This window comes from Aquarana catesbeiana, linkage group LG09 (genome assembly GCF_042186555.1).
Source record: "Aquarana catesbeiana isolate 2022-GZ linkage group LG09, ASM4218655v1, whole genome shotgun sequence".
Taxonomy (NCBI): Eukaryota; Metazoa; Chordata; class Amphibia; order Anura; family Ranidae; genus Aquarana; species Aquarana catesbeiana.
Window position 1 is genome coordinate 290,019,878 of NC_133332.1, and position 12,364 is coordinate 290,032,241.

The 12,364-nt window shown below is 44.5% G+C and overlaps 1 protein-coding gene across 1 annotated transcript; it reads left to right on the forward strand.

Moving 5' to 3' along the window:
* The first annotated feature begins 4,563 nt into the window (after positions 1-4,563).
* SLC10A3 (solute carrier family 10 member 3) lies at positions 4,564-11,660 on the forward strand. The gene is made up of 2 exons (XM_073600402.1): positions 4,564-10,372; positions 10,434-11,660. Exon 1 carries the CDS (start codon positions 5,948-5,950, stop codon positions 7,355-7,357), a length of 1,410 nt encoding a protein of 469 aa, XP_073456503.1. The 5' UTR covers positions 4,564-5,947; the 3' UTR covers positions 7,358-10,372; positions 10,434-11,660.
* The last annotated feature ends 704 nt before the right edge of the window (positions 11,661-12,364 follow it).

A 12,364-nucleotide genomic window follows, 5' to 3' on the forward strand; every position in this document is an offset into this window, starting at 1 on the left:
GGCATGCCTGAGGCAGCTACATATATTTGGGGGGAATGCCTGCCCTCCAAAGGGGGGTCCATAGGTTGTGTACTCTCTAAATTATAGAGGCCTGTATAGAAGGAGCGGAACTCCTCTGCCATGTCTGAAGAGGTATTTAGCTTCCGTCCCGTGGATGACTGTATGTGGGGGATATATGTTTTCGTGCGAGGGCCCTAAAGGGCTCTGGCCAGGAGTGATCCGGGTTTGTTCGAGAACTCGAACATAGTACGGCGTGCCCACGCTAGTTTCTGTTTGGTCTTATGGATCAACAGTGTACAGAGTTCCTCACGGGCCTTCTGTAGATCACGGAAGGTTGCGCGGGCAAGACTAGCTTTATGTATACTCTCTAGTTTGCGAATAGATGCTAGGAGTTCCTCTGTGCGTTTCAGTCTATCTCGCTTGAGGCGGGTTCCTATTTTGATCAGTGCACCTCTCACAACCGTCTTGTGGGCTTACCAGACCACAAGGGGGTTGGGAACTGACCCCTCATTGACAGCGAAGTACTCCCGCAATGCATTCATTATCTCCGAACGGGTTTCCTCTGATTGAAGCAGTGCTTCATTCAGTCGCCATGATGGGGGAGACCTATTCATTGACCCCAATTGAAGAGTTAGGTGAACTGGTGCATGATCAGAGAAGGATATGACATCTATGGTCGATGATACCACTTTGTCAAGATCCTTATGTGACAACAGCAGATAGTCTAACCGTGAGTAGGTGTGGTGCACCTGGGAGTAAAATGTATAGTCTCTGTCTTGGTTGTGAAGCAACCGCCACGGGTCAACTAGGTGTAGGGTTTGGAGGTCCGCCTTAAGGCGCCTCAGACGAGAGTAGGACATGTGTGAGGCTCCACGTGAGACGTCTAAGGCCGGATCCATGGCGAAATTAAGGTCTCCGCCAAAGATAAGCATCCCCTCTGAGAACTCCAAGAGCTCAGAGACGAGCTTGCGCAAAAACTGAGGGTGATTCACATTAGGGAAGTAGACATTTGCGAATGTGACCTGCACATCAGACACCCTTCCCTTTAGGAGAAGAAAGCGACCCTGCTCGTCTGTCCGCTGTGCCTCAAACACCCATGGAACCGACCCGGCCAAAATGATGCTGACCCCTTTCGACTTGGAGATCGGAGAGACACTGTGGTATGCTACAGGAAAGGCCCCATTAGTCAGCCTAGGTATAGAACCTGCACGGAAGTGCGTCTCCTGCAGAAAAGCTACATGTGTTTTGCCCCTACGTAGGTCAGCCAGTAGCTGCGAGCGCTTCTCCGGTATGTTAAGGCCACGCACGTTTAGGGAGGTGATCTTAAGGTGACCCATTGTGTCTTCTGGCAGGGAAAAGGTTGACAGATGTTTGTTTTTTTTTGCTTTTTGCTAGAGTTTCATTGTAAAAATGTGGAGGAGGGGAATATGGGATCCACTTAAGGTGGAAATGAAGTGGCATTTTCAAATGCTATGTGGAGCAATGTAAGGAAATCTGATTGAGGCAGTTCTCAGTACTGAAGCCTTGGTCCTCATGGGCACATATGTGCGGCACATGAGCATCATAGCACCCCCTCCCTGTTGCTGCACATATATTTTATGTGGTCATCAATAGTTTAAACCCTTCAGCATGCCATTTCCAAAAGGGCAGGACTGAAAGTGTTTGCAGGATCATCCTCCCCAGATGGGCGCTCAGATTGGCAGTCTCTTCCCTTTAGTACATTTGAACCCAATCCCTTGGATGTGGCCAACACTTCAGCAGCCAGTGTGCAGGTCACCATTGGCAGCCTTTGTTTACATGGAGCCCTCGCTCCTTTGCTTATGTGATCAACACTCAGCGGTCTGCCCAAGAGGGGGGAGGAAGGACCTGTGTTGGGCACCAGAAGTCTGACAATGTTCACTGCTGCCTGTTCTTTCCTGTATATTGACAATTGCACCTCGCTGTTTACCGCACAGGTGTCACAAGAACAGGAAGTGAGGGAAAATGTTCATAACGGGGAAAGGAATTTAAAATGAAAAAAAGAAAACAACCAACATTTCAACTCTTCCCTAGTCTATTCAAAATTATAAAAAGGGCTAGAATACACGTAATAAATGCTTTTAGTTATCAGAGTCTAATTATGTTGACAATTGTTGTCCTTTAACCATTTGCTGTCCTGAGAATGCATATACGTGGTCTCAAGATCAAATGGTTATACCAGGATCCTGGCTGCTGCTGCAATCTTGAACCTGTTGTCAAAACTTTCAGCCAGTGATAAGCTTTCAGGTAAAACTGGTCTGAGCGGTTATACAGTCAACCAATCACAGCGCTTAGAAGGGGCCCCTCCTGCCATTGTTCCTGGGCTCTCCCATTCTACCAGGGTGGGCCACTGTATATGGTTGGAGGAGAAGCAGGAACATCCACTCTTCCCCCTCCTCCATGACTAAGAAAGCCAGAAGCGATAAGGATTTTGTCACTTCCGGTTTCGGTTCTTTGTTTGCCCGGTTGGTATCGGCCAGGGAGGCAGCCGATCAAATTGATCTGTGTTTGATCGTCTGCCTGGAAGGGCAGAGGAGGGATCAAGGGTCTTATGGAAGCCAGATCTCTCAATAAAGAAGGCCTGTCACTGCCCAAGCTATCACAAGGGATGTTGTCCATTCCTTATGATAGCAATATAGTAGAATGGAGAAAATTTAAATAAAATAAAAACATTTTGAAGCACCCTGCCCTCCTGTGCTCACGCACAAACGCACACATCGGACTGGCGTGCTCGTGTTGATGGTGATTGCACCACACATGTGAGGTATCACCATGAAAGTCAGCGTGAGAACAATAATTCTAGCTCCAGAGCTCACGTTTAACTCTAAACTGGTAACCTATAATCGCTTCAAAAGCGCCCCTTATGGAAATTTTAAATATTGACATGTTTGGTACATATATACTTGGCGCAACGTTTTATTTTATATTTTTCTTTAAAAATTGGGTATTTTTAGTGTGTTTGTGTGCACTAACATTAACTTAAGTGTATTTTCTACTGAAAATTTCCATTTAATAAACTGCTGCACAAATATTGTGCAACATAAAAAATTTGCAACAGCCACCATATTATTTTACAGGGCCTTTGCTTACAGAAAATGTATCATGTTTGGGGCAAAAAACAAAAACAAAGCTGATTTTAACATGTATGAGAGAAATATCAACATTGACCTGGACAGCAAGCAGTTAAAGTAAAAAAAATAAGATAAATAAAAGTGACTATTTAACCACTTCCGGACCAGCTGCCGCAGTTTTACTGTGACAGGTTGGCTCAGCTGAGTAAATCGACGTTACCTTACGTCACTGTTCCTTTTGACCACTAGGGGCATGCATGCGCAGCGTGTGGCCGGCTGGCGCGATGACCGCCGAGCACCCGCGATCGCTCATGACAGAGCGAGAACCGGAATCTGCGTGTGTAAACGGTTCTTTTATGGGAGTAGAGACAGATCATATGTTCATACTAAGTATAAACACCGATCTCTCTCCTCCTAGACAGTCCCATCCCCCCTACAGTTAGAACACACCTAGGGAACACATTTAACCCCTTGATTGCCCCCTAGTGCTAACCCCTTCCCTGCCAGTGATATTTACACAGTAATCATGTTTATAGCACTGATCGCTGTATAATTGTCAATGGTCCCAAAAATGTGTCAACAGTGTCCAATTTGCAATATTGCAGTCCTAATAAAGATTGCAGATCACCGCCATTACTAGTAAAGAAAAAAAAAAATAATAATAAAAAATGCCGTAAATCTATCCCCTATTTTGTAGATGCTATAACTTTTGCGCAAACCAATCAATATACGCTTATTGCGAGGTTTTTTTATCAAATATATGTAGAAGAATACATATCGGCCTAAACTGAGGGAAAAATTTTTTTTGAAAAAAATGTGGGATATTTATTATAACAAAAAGTAAAAGATATTGGGGGTTATTTACGAAAGGCAACTCCACTTTGCACTACAAGTGCACTTGGAAGTGCAGTCGCTGTAGAACATGCAAAGAAAATAAAAAACAGCATTTTTGCTTGCACATGATTGGATGATAAAATCAGCAGAGCTTCCCCTCAGATCTACAGCGACTGTACTTGTAGTGAAGAGTGGATTTGCCTTTAGCAAAAACAAACCCATTGTGTTTTTTTCAAAATTGTCACACTTCTTTTGTTTATAGTGCAAAAAATAAAATCCGCAGAGGTGATCAAATACCACCAAAAGAAAGCTCTACTTGTGGGGAAAAAAGGACATCAATTTTGTTTGGGTGCAACGTCGCACGACCGTGCAATTGTCAGTTACAGCGCCGCAGCGCCGAATCGCAAAAAAAACGCCTGGTCATTGAGCAGCCAAATCTTCCGGGGTTGAAGTGCTTAAAGATCAAAAGTGGTGTCCTACAGTGTACCAGCAACCAAATAGCTGCTCCTGGGATCATGCAAATTATATTTCTGCAAAAGCTGCGATCAATGCTGTACAGTAGCCTACAATGTTCTACTTCCGGAATCCCCTAAAAGGAACATGACGTCATGCAGCAGAGAACTACAACTCCCGGTGCGCTCTGCGCACTGACACGCCTGGAATCCGGAAGTGAGCCGGGGGTGGCTCTGGGAGGGTCACGTGATAGCCAGGAAAGCCGAGTCTGTTGTACTGGAGATCAGCTGCTGTGTGGCGACTGTTCAACGCCGTGACTGAGCGAAAGAGGAGCGAGCTGGCAGTGTGCACGAACAGAGGGGAGGACACAAATATCCTGCACACTGTGAGAGGAGAGAACACCTGTGACAGAGGAAAGAGCGGACAACTTGAACCCTGTGTGTGAGGAGAGACAGCCTGTGTGCAGGAGGAACCAGAGATATTGTCCTGCACCTTGAGAGACATTCCCTGACCTACACCCTGTGCTACAGCCTGCAACAGAGAGAGTCAGTCTGAGAGGAAGCAACAACCAGCCAGCAGAGAGAGACATACAGACAGACAGCCTCCAGACACTGAGGAAGACACACTCCTGTCACCCAGAAGTTCTACAGACTGAGAACTGGCCTTCAGCCTGTGAGAGACACCCCGCAATCTCCGATAGACACCCCGCAATCTCCGATAGACACCCCCCGTAATCTAACATACAGGAGAGACACCCCGCAATCTCCGATAGACACCCCCGTAATCTAACATACAGGAGAGACACCCCACAATCTCTGATAGACACCCCGCAATCTGTGACGTACAGGAGAGACACCCCGCAATCTCTGATAGACACCCCCCCGTAATCTAACATACAGGAGAGACACCCCGCAATCTGTGACGTACAGGAGAGACACCCCGCAATCTCTGATAGACACCCTGTAATCTGTAACATACAGGAGAGAGACACCCCACAATCTCCGACATACCGAAGGAGAGAGACACCCCGCAATCTGTGACATACAGGAGAGACCAACAGCCTGCAACCTTTGACCTACAGACAGCGTGTAACCTCTGTCGCACAGGGGACAGTCAGCCTGCAACCTCCTACAGTACAATAACCTACAACTTCTGAGATGCAGAACACCCTCCAACATACGAGAGACATACCGTGGGGCCCTAAAAGCTCCTGAGAGCCAAGAGACACCGGTTGAGGTGGCACACTTTTCACAGAGCAAGGGGTACAGAGCTGAAGACAACCAGTACAATTGACACCTGGCATCAAGAGAAGCAGTGGGCAGGCAGAAGGGAGAAAGGAAGTCCCCAGGAGACTTCCTGAATGTACCACATGACCCCCGCACCCACATGCTTGACAAACCGTGACATAATCGTAGAAACTCCCAAAGGTTGGGTTGCCGTCTGGGTGAGAGAATGACATTCCAACAATAGCTCTGAATGATGTTGCCAGGATCATTATCTGTGAGGTGATAGGCCAAGCACTTATGGAGTGTGACAGTGTGGACTGAGCCCTACCCCCCCCGTCATGCACAATGCAGTATTTTGTGTTGTTTTTTTTTGGTTTTGTGCTGTCCACCACATCCTCTCTCCCTGTCAATGGTTCTGAGCAAGTATCGGATTCCTTTTTCCCTAGTGCTGGGCAACCCTTGAACTCATCACATCTAATCACATCTGTCCCTCCTAGCTTTAGATCCTTATCAGTCTCACCACCTACTCCTTCCGCACCAGGATTTCTGCAAATCGGAGATGGTTGTTGCCTGGAGTTTGACTTTCCGGAGCATAGTAAGGGTGTCATTGTCATCAGCACTGGAGCTGCAGCTCCCACTTTTGACCTTAGCGTGAAGTCCTTAGACACCTCAGTGCTGCAGGTTCTCAACGTGAGTCGTGGTTCTGAAGGACTACCAGGCAAGTTCCTGGCACATATCTGGTCAGGCATGCCTGGCACGGCACCTCTTCACCTTAGACTGCACCTCCTTGATTCTGTAATTGAAGAGCGGGATGACTTTTTGATTCATGTTATTGCCAACGATGAAGCTCAAGAAAATACAGGATTTGCTGCAAGCCACTTTTCTAAGAGTCCTCTTCTCTATGCGCTGCTGCCCCTCATCTTCATCAACAAATGTGCCTTTGGATGTAAAGTGGACCTTGAGGTTTTAAAAAGCCTATTAAAGCGCCCTCACCCGGTTCTGCTAGGCATTGTGGGGCAGTTTGTTCTGATGCCTCTATATGCATACATCCTCTCATTGCTTTTGGGACTCTCTCTGCCTCTGGCGCTGGGCCTGGTGGTCACCTGTTCCTCTCCAGGAGGCGGTGGTGGGTATCTATACAGTCTCCTATTGGGTGGAGATGTCACTGTGGCCATATCTATGACATTGGTTTCCACAGTAGCAGCTGTGGGACTTATGCCTCTTTCATCGTCGCTATATGGACGGTTCCTTGGTGTACATCAGACATTGCACATTCCTTTTCTGAAGATTTTAGCTACACTGCTTTTTATAGCTGTGCCAATTTCCACAGGAATGGTCATCAAATGGCGCTTTCCCCAAGTGTCCCGCCTCCTCCTGATGGTTATAAAGCCTTTCAGTGTTGTGCTAATGATTGGGGGGTTGGTCATGGCCTATCAGATGGGGTCCTCACTGCTAAGCAAAGTGCAACCCATACTGGTGGTAGCTGGGGTCAGCGTGCCACTGGTGGGACTCCTGATTGGATATCTACTTGCGTACATTCTGCGTTTACCCGTCCCCCAACGTAGGACGGTTAGTATTGAAGTTGGGGTACAGAACAGCCTTTTGGCCTTGGCTGTTCTCCAGCTCTCCTTCCATCGTGTTGAGGCTGATCTTTCTTCACAGGCGCCATTTTTGGTGGCTCTGAGTGGAACTTCGGAGATGTTACTGTTGGTCCTGTTACACTTTGCCTACCGAAAGTTTAAAGACTGCAAATGAAGTTCTGGATGAGGACTATGCCAACTAAGATTAAAACCGTTTACATGCTGCAAATGTGGACTTTCCGCTCATACTCCTTTTTTTTTTTTTTTTTTTTTTTTTTTTTTGAGTACAGTTCATAATATTTTCCATTCTTTCTGTTTATGTTGCTTTTCTAACATTCCAAAAAAAAAAAAAAACGTCCTTTTTTTATTTTATTTTTGCCAAAATTTGATTGTAAGGCAGGACAGCAATATAATATTATAAATAGTCTGTTAAGGTTTACATTTATCCAGGTCATTGTGTATCTAACAGTAGTTGGTTACATTCAACTGGCCTTGTTCTGTAATGTTGAAGGTGGGTTTTTTTTTTTTGTAGCTTATCCAAGCCACTTCTAATGAGCGTCAGAAAAATACCCCTGCCTGGATAAGCTACAAATCATCTTAAACATTACTGAACAAGTCCAGCATGTTTGTACAAGTAATATTTATTTCTAAGAATAATAATGGTGTTTTCTGTTCCTTTCCACTATGCCTCTGCAGTATGAATACATCAAATGTGTGTTTTAGCTCAATTAGAAAAGTTTAAACTTTGCTTGTTGCCATTGGGTGTGCTACAATTTGTAGAATTATTTTGTAAACTAAAAAAAAAAAGAAAAATTGTGTTGTGAGACAATTGAGGGATGCTACTGCTGACCTACTAATGAAAATGCTGATAGGTTGGCAGTCATGCTGATCCTGTTACTTCAATACTTGCAGCTACTTATCTAAAATAGACATGCAGCAAACAAAGTCAAACTAATAATAAAGCTGGTCTTGCACTAATAGATCTTTTTTTTCACTCAGGCTGAACAAAAATACAATTTAACGGGTTCTTCCATCAACACTAATGGTGCGGATGGACAAATCCCCCCCCCCCCCCCCCATCATCATGTTGTATGCTGACAGCTGTGAGCACCTGTGTTGATTGGCTGACTATTTGTCCCAGTACCTTCCCTATAAGTTTAAGTAATCAACTTGTTGAGCTGGCAAGTCCACCCACTGTTAGAGTTTTGGCTAATTCCTCTGAATTCTAACAGTATAAGGCCAGCTTAAAGCAGAGTTCCAGCCACCTGTGAAAAAAATAAGTCCGCAGCTACAAAAACCTGTAGCAGCTGACTTTAAAAAATAGCCACTCACCTGTCCCATGATCCAGCGGTGTGCTCACCCCAGTCGGTCTCACGCGCTGTCTTCGGTCCCCGGCATCTTCCTCTTTAAATATTTTTTATTTCACAAATCTCAGAAAGAAATACAACATCATAAAATATTGTGTATTAACTTACAATACATAGCTATGTTATTAATTGCGCTGGCATCTTCACCATGGGCACCTGATTGTGACCTCTTGCGGCTTCACAGCCGGGTGCCCACTGCGCACGTGTGAGTTACGCTATGCATTGTGAGTGGTGGATGCAGTTTTCTGGGACCTGTCAGTATCCCAGAAGACTGCAGTGGGGAGGGAGAAAAACTTCTGTTTCGGAGCACCGCGGTGCTCGGAACGGAAGTGGGAAGCAGGTACCTGTCAAAATTGGGTACCTGCCCCCACCCTGCTCCTCAAAGTGCCAGTTGTTCAAGAGGAGCAGGGAACGTCCCCTTTTGGGTGGAGCTCCACTCCTAAAATGCATGGTAGATCTGGGTCAGTGAATGTATTGCAGTCCTGGCTGCCAGAGAGCTATCATTTTTTTTGGGGGTGTGTGTTAAGGTCAGCAGTGGCAGTCTACATGTTTTTTACAAACACAGGTATGCTTTAACATTGGAACTTCACAAATAACGGAAAAGGAGTCATATAGCCAATGTACCAAGAAATAACTAGAGCTGGTACCCACCTTTATGACCTGATATTTAAATTTTTCATTTATTTTTTTCTGCTTTAGATGGCTGTATTGAAAGTTGCTCTAAGTTGGAAACTAAAGCTGAATGCTTTACTAGATAAAACCGATAACATGAAATTCTGTACAGGCATAGTGGAACAGGATAACCAGTAAAAGTAATTTGTTTGGCATGTTATGTTCACTGTCTGTCTTAGTTGTCAAATAGTTGCTGTACCCAAGTGCAGGTTTCTCTAAGGCCTGTTTCATATGAGATTCAGCTTGTATAAGAGCAGTGGGTATCATTCAGCTCCAGTTTGTGAATGTTTAACACTATCCTAATGGGAGGTGCTGATTGACACTTTAGGCAAGCTGCTACTAGGCTTTAGCTGACATTCAACAATCTTCAAGAAGTGCTGAGGCCTGCTAGCAGCTTGTTTAAAATGGCAATCAACACTCCTATTAGGATCTGTGTTTAACATTTATAATACTGGAGCTGCCGTGTTTCACACTGGCTTGTATAAGAGCAGTGTGCACAGCTTTGAAAAGCATTTGCAGAGCTTTCAGCAAGCTTTATTGAAGCTTTTAATGTACCATTCTGCTCCAGTTTGTACATAGAACCTAACAACAGGGTGGATTTGATTTAAATCAAGTCGATTTAAATCGTGATTTCAAAAGAGCAACTGTCATCTCTGTCCCACAGCTGTTCCTCCTCTGACCCGCTGTTGACTCATCGACAGTGGTATTCACCTTAATGGGACGGCTGGTGATGTGGCAGTGACACAACAAGGTGAGGGACGTGGCGGCAGCAGGTGAGTGGATGCCCGCTAACAGGCGCTGCCATGATGGATCAGAAATGACAGGTGCTCTTTAAATGTAAGGACTTCTTGCTGGTAGTGTGAAATTGTCAGTCCAATGCAGTGCATGTTATGTCAGCTTGCAGAGCTTGGATTCATTGAATTGGTTTACCAAAAATCTAAATATTGCAGAATATACAGCCTCATGCTACATAACTAAGCTCCATTTCATGCTGAATAGATTAAATTATTAATGTATCTTAAATAGAAAACTATTTTCAGATAGATTTTTACTACAAAAGCATTTTATTAAAAAAAATTGATAAAAATAAAAAAATCAACGTTTTTTTTTTATCCACCCCGGATCCTAATAGGAGTGCTGATTGCTGCTTTGTTCAAGCTGCTAGTAGGCTTCAGCTTGCTTTGAACAAGCTGATGTGCTGAAGCCTGCTAGCAGCTTGCTTAAAGTGGTGCAGCACTACCATTAGCATCTAGGTTCAACATTTACGGAGCTGAATGGTACTTTTTAAATACTTCAACGCCAACGCTTGATGAAAGTTGCTGTCCACACTGCTCTTATACAAGCTGAAGCCTGTGTGAAACAGGCCTAACTTGCCCCTTAGTTCTTTCTTAAAATAGGTGCAAGTCCTCCATTGATACCTTTTTACTTGATCCTTTTTTCAGAAACTGAAAGAAAGGGGAATCTGTAACTTGGTTAACACGCCTCTAATAGGAAGCTGTTCTGAGAGAAATATGGTGTGCCATTGCTGGCCCCCTATGAAAATGCTGGTTGCCTGCTTGTCTTGCCAATCTTTCTTCAATATCTTGACAGCCAGGCAATCAAAATTTTCAGAAGGCGGGAGCAATTGTAGTTCCTGTATTACTCTCATGTTTTCTAAGTCTTAAAGTGATTGTAAACCCGTTTAAGAAAAAAAAAAAAAAAAAGAAAAAAAAAAACAAAACTGCAAGATAAAGGCATAATGAGCTAGTATGCATAGCATACTAGCTCATTATGAATTACTTACCTGAGATCGAGGCCCCGCAGCGGTCTTCGTTCACCGCTCCAGCGGCTGTCATCTCCCCGGGGGGGGGGGGGGGTCCTTCTGGGTATCGCTGTTCCAGCGATGTAATTGGCTGGAGCCGCGATGACGTCACTCCCGCACATGCGCACAGGAGCCGCCGGTAACTGCACAGTGCAACTGAAGCAACAGCACATACGTGCCGTTAAGTGCTTAAGTGCGCGTGTGCCGATGATGTCAGCACATGCAAATACAGGGATATCTCCTAAACTGTGCAGGTTTAGGAGATATCCAGTGTAGCTACAGGTAAGGCTAATTATAGGCTTGCCTGTAGTATAAAGTGGTTGTAAAGGGTTTACAACCACGTTAAAGTTAATTGACCACAGGCAATTTTGTTAAAACTGTATTTGGGTAACAAGCTCGATCAGCTCCCTTGGGTGCTTAGTTTTGTGTCTTGACCCACCATTCCTAAGTTATTGCCATGTCATACTCCTAAAGCCAAAGCTATGCGTGCATTAGGCTCTATGCACTGAGGGTGGGGTGGCTGTTTTTTATATATACAATTGTTTTGTAAACGGGGTATGGTGAAAGACTTTTTTTTCCCTTTTTCTTTTTGCTTTTCTTTTTTTTTGCTACGTGGAAATTAAACAGAAGTAAAGTCATAGCGTGTCCTGTGTGTGTTTTGAGAATGTCTTGTCATGTACAGTGAAAGCAGGCACCCTAATAGATCATTGCAGACCCATTATGCCTATTTAAGTATACTGCCTGCACATTTTTCAGTTTTAGAGCTACATCGGTTATATTTTGCACATGCATTTTTTTCTCAATTAGTCTCTAGTGACTTTGTGTACAATATTTAAACTATTTTTATGGCGTAGTGTGTTGCATACATTTATCTGCATTCTAATTCTGCTGCTCTGGGAGCACAAACATGGTGTCTGCTAAAACCACTTTACTGTCAAATTCTTCATTAAAGTGTTACTAAGCCCACAACAGTAAATTCAGTCTGTATATGCAGTAAAGCATGCTTGTTATACTCACTGTGGAACCTAAGGGGTTAATTCTCTGCATTGTGCAAAAAGGCTGTCTGATCCTGTTTTCTCTGATCCTCCCCTTCATCCACAGTCCCCAATCCATCTCCCTGGGGGCATTTTCTCAGATTGGCGTGTATAGCTAGAGTTTTTCTCTTCTTGGGAGGGTGCATATGATCAGCACAGGGTCAATCAGCACTGTCCAGACAGAGGGTCAAGGGTCATGCAGTCTCATAGGACAATCCTACAAGCTTTAACCAGACACTGATAGAAGTCACAAGACTGCTATATACTGCTGATGAGAAAAGGTATTTAGCCGTTTATATTTACTGAAA

Excerpts from the sequence above, each read along its gene's own strand:
- SLC10A3 (XM_073600402.1), top strand. The coding sequence starts at position 5,948 with ATGCAGTATTTTGTGTTGTTTTTTTTTGGTTTTGTGCTGTCCACCACA.